Source organism: Mus pahari, chromosome 10 (assembly GCF_900095145.1).
Source record: "Mus pahari chromosome 10, PAHARI_EIJ_v1.1, whole genome shotgun sequence".
Classification (NCBI taxonomy): Eukaryota; Metazoa; Chordata; class Mammalia; order Rodentia; family Muridae; genus Mus; species Mus pahari.
In genome coordinates this window covers 19,741,039-19,747,038 of record NC_034599.1, presented here as the reverse complement: position 1 = coordinate 19,747,038, position 6,000 = coordinate 19,741,039, and the positions used below count along the sequence as shown (strand labels likewise).

The window sequence follows — 6,000 nt, the reverse complement described above, 5'->3', positions numbered from 1 at the left end:
CTCACTCTGTAGACCAGGCTGGCCTTGAACTCAGAAATCTGCCTGCCTCTGCCTCCCAAGTGCTGGGATTAAAGGCGTGCACCACCACTGCCTGGCTCTGCTGGGTTTCTTAAAGACTCATTTTTTTATACATAAGATGTTATGATTATGACATCAATGAAATATTTATCTTTTTAGCTATGAATACATATTTTCCTATGTAGCATTTTATGCCCATAAATCTTTTAACTTTTAAATATGCATGTAAAATATTTATTCTTTATAGTTACACCCTTAGTTTATATTTTTAACTTTTGGCATTTGTGTTGATGTCTTTGTAGAAAGGATATTCTTTGTAGTGGTCATCTGTGTAACTCATCTTCTCGCCACTGACTTGAAGTAGCTTTCTCTTTTAAATGTAAAATCAGTGTACTTGTCAATGACTGTACCTGTGTTTGGATTTTATGCTTAGTATTGCCATATTGAGGTCCTGAAAGTGGACTCTGGACTGGAGAGTTGCTTGCAGCAAGTGTACGAAGGAATGCCTTCTTCAGAAGCCAAGTCCCATCCCATGGGTTCTCTGTGCTGGGGTAGCTTAGCACAGTTATGCTTCCTATGGCAGAGGCCCCTGAACTACATATCATTTCTATTGATCAGTCTATCATAGGCTGCAGTTCCCTTGCGTGACCTTGAGTACATTACTTTCGTCAGCCCAGAGCAGTTGTATAGAGTGGGCAGTGGCTGGGCTAGGAGTGCCTCTGTCTGGAAGGCAGATCAGTTTATCTCCCTTGCCTCCACATAAGGCATTGATCAGTCTGGGTATGCGCCTGCTTGTGTCCTGCTGTTTTAGCTACTTTGAGTGATAGACCTTTATATCCATTAGGATATTCCCCTTTTATTTTACTTCTCTAAAATAATTATAAATACTGGGATTTGGGCTGGGGTTGTTTTACCTTACAGATTAATTTGAGATGTGAGTATACATCTAAAAAATTAGATACACACATCATTTGTTTAGGTCTTTATGTTTCCTGGTAGACTTTTATATTTTTAAAATGTAAATCTTGAAGATTTCTTATTTCATTTTTTTCTTACCTATGTATCACCAGTAGAAGACTTGACTACCAAAGAGTCTGAGGGAGAGGCCGAGCCCTGTTTAACTAGACAGAGAAGGAGCCAGAGAGCTGGAGCGTGAAAAGACAGACAGTTATGAAAAACTCTAAAACATATCTAGTTATGAAAACTTATTTCTTTTCATTTTGTTTATTTTTTGTTTTGTCTTTGTAAATTTTTAAGACAGGGTTTCTCTGGGGAACCCCAGGCTGTCCTGGGACTTACTCTAGACCAGGCTGGCTTCAAACTTGTAAAGACCCGCCTGCCTCTGCCTCCTGAGTTCTGGGATTAAAAGAGTGTGCCACCATGACCCAGCTTGGAAATGATTCATGACTTCTTTATTTTCTTCAAAAAGGTGATCTTAGCCAGCTGGTACCGGATTTATACCAAAATAATGGATTTGATTGGTATTCAAACCAAGATCTGCTGGACAGTGACCCGCGGAGAAGGACTCAGTCCGATTGAGAGCTGTGAGGGTGAGCCCTTTCCCTGTTGTCCTGTTGCCTGTGGAACTACAGAAGACTTACTGCAGTCTAGTGATATGAGTAACAACCATTGTATTAGGGTCTTGGATTCTGCAAGTCTCAATTTTGGGCGGGCTGGTTAGCTTCCATGGTCACAGGGCAATGACATGGCTGTGCAAAGTGGACTGAACAGGAAGCTGTTTTGGTCACATTTTGGCCCTTGTCCTGGATTGGTTCAGGTGTTACCTGGGACGTCCAGATGCCACCCTTCCATGGACTGTGAACTTTTTTATAGCAAGGTATTTGTCATAAAGTAGCTATGCTCTTGCCAGGGCAGCTTCACTCCAGCAGGTTCGCTGTGGCTGCTGAAGCCCTCCTCCCAGAGTCCATGCTGCTGCCTCTGGCTTGCTCTGCTGTACCCCCACGCCACCCCTATTACCTCCCTAAGGTATATCACCAGGCAGACCAGCATATCTGAGTAGTACTGTTCTCATCACTCTTCTGCATGCATGTCCTGTTTTCCTATGGGAACCAAGGCAACCGTTTATCTGGCAACCATTTCACAGTAAGCACAGTTTAATGTAAATTGCCAGACTCATAACATAATTTGTGACTAGAACATATGTTTTGTTTATTTTTAAAGGATTGGGCGATCCTGCTTGCTTTTATGTTGCTGTAATTTTTATGTTAAATGGACTAATGATGGCATTATTCTTCATATATGGCACATATTTAAGGTAAGAATATCTTAGTATATACTTGCAAAATATAATAAAAAGTCCTTAGCTAATAATTATTGATAACTTATTGCTCAATTTTAATAGTGTTTTTGAAAAATTTGTTTGTGATTGTCTGATTTCACTGTTTTTATGGTAATCACATTTCAGATTGTTTAGAGCAGTGGTTCTCAACCTTCTTCATGTCATGACCCTTTAATCTAGTTCCTCATGTGGTTATCTTTCCCCCAACCACAAAATTACTTCATTGTTATTGAGAACTATAATTTTGTTACTGTTATGAGTCGTAATGTAAATATCTGATAAGCAACGACCCCCAAAGGGGCACATCTCACAGATGAAGCACCTCTGTCTTAGAGACTTAAATAGACTACTGTGGGCATATGTGGCAAGTGCTAATTGTTCCCAGGCATGTGACATATGTAATATGTATCATTTTTATATAATATGAAAGTATTACTTATCAGATGACAGTGATGGCCATTGCACTGCTAGTGCTAAAGCATAATTATATTCCACGTAAATATTTGCAGTCTGCCTATCTTCATAGTCAAGTAGTGCTCTTGCAATGTAATGATAGTATTAAAGGTTTTATGTTTGTATTTCCCTTTTTACTTTGATGATATATTGCAAATATGTGTATGTTTGTTTGAACTATTGTATTTCATTTGTGTGTATGTGCATGTGTGCACATGTGGGTGCACATGAATTTTGGGGTATATCTGATGGGAGGTCAGAGAACGATGTTGAATGTCTTAGGCTTTGCCAAATATTTGAGACTAGGTCCCTTGCTGGTAACTTGCCAAGTAGGCTACGCTAGCTGACTGGCAAAGCCTGGGAATCCATCTATTTCCTTTTCCTGAGAGCTAAGATTACAAGTGAGGATTACCCACCTTTTCTCATGGGTTCTAATGGATTGGACAGAGGTCCTCATGTTTGCAAAGTAAGCACTTGATACCTGAGCCATCTCCTCTGCACCACTTGAGCTTCTCTGACCTTGAAAGTATCTTAGGCTTTTCTTCCTCCTGCTTGCTGATTGACTGTAGGGCAGGACTGAGTGTGTATGAATGTGGTTTTCCACTTGGGTTAGTAGAAAGGAGTTGGGCTCCTGCAGTGTCCTGTTATCTTCTTTGCATTTTCAGTTTAACTGCTTAAAGATATATGTTTTTAGGCCGGTCTTTGAGTACACAGCAGTTACTTGATAAGTGCTTATGAAATGGAGAAGGAACTAGGTCAGATTTAAATATATTTGCAATTTATATTTTTATAAATATATACTTATATGTTTACAAATAAACATTAAATATACAAATGTATAGATAAATAAATCGTATTATATAAATATAAAGATTACATAAAATAAGTTATATAAATGTAAATATATAACTAAATATTATATAAATGTTTTATATGTACTTATAAAGTATATATTATTTATAAAACATACAATAATAAATATATTTATAAAAATGAGCATATATTTATATATATTTAAAATATGTACAGATGCTTTACAGTATTTAGGAGACTCGATTCAAGTGAGATAAGTGCAAACATGGTTATTGCTAGGCAGCACTGATAGTTCTGCTTTTATTGTTGACTCTCACCCTTTCCTAGAGGAAACACTCACACTGATTTCTTACCATTCTTGTTGTAATTTTTGTATCAAAGGCTGATGGCATAATATCTGTGAAGAGAATAGAAGGTTCTGGTCCGATCAAAGGGGTCTTATTGGCACTGGCCCTGTACAAGTTTCTTAATCTTTAGCCATACCTTTCATGGTAAACACTTCTTCTTATAGGCAATGCATAGTCACTTGTTCAGTCAACACCTACGATATATGCTAGGTAGTGTCTTCTTAGGAGTGTAGGCTGTCCCAGGGTGCGAGCAGCCAGTTAGGTGAGCATAGTGTGTATCAGTGGAAGACAGGCAGCGAGAACAGGAGGAAGGCTAGAACCCTGAGGAGGCACAAGCTTGCGCTGGTGGGACCTTAGCCCAGCCCTGAAGTGGGAGAGGGTTTGGATAGCTGGGAGTGTCTGGGAGGTGCATCCCAGTAAGAGGCAGAAGCCGAGGCCGGCAACAGGGTGACAGTGTGACCTGAGGAGGCCATCCAAGTTAGAGCCATGGTGAGTTAAATGATGAAGGCCTAAGTGCCATCCGTCCCCAGAGCCACACAGTGAGCACTCAGCACAACATGAAACTAGGGAGCACTACTTGCTAGAGCTTTGAAATCAGTTTTGTAGGTTGGCACTACAGTTTCCTCAGGGAAAACTGTATTTTAGGAGATGGGGAGCCTTGCTTTTCAAGCATGGAGACCCGAGTGGAGACCCGAGGCTTCACCTGAACCCGCATGTGTTTGTTACTTCTTTGTGGGCTGGGACAATATGCCATGACCCAAGGCAGCTTCTGGAGATAGCTCTTGCTGGTGCAGTCTGCAGTGGCATGGAGGCATAGCGCAGGCGGCAGGCATTGCAGGAGAAGCAGGCAGCTGAGAGAGCAAGCTGGAAGTGAAGCGAAGCTGGAGATTTTCAAAGCCCACCTCTACTTCCTCCAGCGGGCATCACCACACACAGAGGACAAGTTCTGAAACGCCTGAGCTTCTGGGGGACATTCTCATCCAAACTACTGCACCATATTAAAACAACAACAACCCCTTGGCATGGTGGCACATCCTAGCACTGGGAAGGCTGAGACAGGTGGATCCTGTGCTGCTTGTCCAGCCAACCTAGCATACTGAGCCAATTTCTAGGCTGGTGACCCTTTCTCAAATAACAAACAAAAACTATAGATACACCTGAAGACTTATCCCAGAGCTTGTCCCTGTTCTTTAACGCAGGCACATAATCAAACACACGTGTACGCATGCACGCACGAACGTGCACAGATGTTTTACAGCAATGCTAGACTGTACCATTTCTAGTAGTATCGGGGTTAAGTATAACAACTTAGGGTTGTTATACTTGCATCTGTGTGCTGCGTGTACTGTAGCGCTTTCTCTGCTTGTGGTTGCAGTCCTTCAGAGGCCTACATTCGGGCTGGTGGTGAGGGAGCAACTTAGGTTCAGCGCATCAGAACCCGGTCTCCTCCCAGGGTCAAGGCTTCCAGTGTGTTTCTGCTCTGCCTGCTTTACTGTCTTTGACTTCTTCTGTACTGCCTAAGCTTGATGTCCCCACCCCGTAGCCTGCATTGCCAGCGCACATTCGTTTTTCAGCTCTGTTTTTACCGTGTGTGAAACCACAAAGTAGAGCTCAGGCTGCCTGCCACCACAGATGCCAATAAGTCAAGCTGGGAATTAGCCTCTAAACTGCAGAGATCTGAGAAGGCCGAAGAATGACATCCTAGAAACTACACTCTATCCTGTCTCCTGACAGCAGACTTTAGGGCATGACAACAGGGGCCATCTATCATTCCACAGTTAGCCTCGGCCCTGAGGTTCCTGGCATGTCTGCTTCTCTTTACTTGCCCTCCACTTTCCCCTCTTAAGGCCGCTCTCTGTGCAGTGGGGTTTGGATGCCCCCAAGGCCACTGAGCCTTGAGCACCACCAGGTTAGAAGCTGCTTGGAACAAAGCCCTTAGTCAGTCTCTCTCCTCTCTCCCTCTCTGTCTCCCTGCTCCTCCCTCTTTTGTGTGTGTGTGTGTGTGTGTGTGTGTAGGAATTTCTTTCTGCAATTTGAAATCCAGTGTGACCTGTCATTTGTAGTAAGCCC

At 42.2% G+C, this 6,000-nt stretch overlaps 1 protein-coding gene across 4 annotated transcripts in view; it reads left to right on the top strand.

Moving 5' to 3' along the window:
• Dpy19l1 (dpy-19 like C-mannosyltransferase 1) overlaps positions 1-6,000 on the top strand; it is an 82,514-nt gene that overhangs the window by 22,250 nt on the left and 54,264 nt on the right. For all 4 annotated transcript variants that reach the window (XM_021208140.2, XM_021208138.2, XM_029543065.1 and 1 more), the window contains 2 exons: positions 1,448-1,568; positions 2,200-2,293. In XM_021208140.2, coding sequence (XP_021063799.1) covers positions 1,448-1,568; positions 2,200-2,293 — 215 coding nt within the window. The remainder of the gene's footprint in view (positions 1-1,447; positions 1,569-2,199; positions 2,294-6,000) is intronic.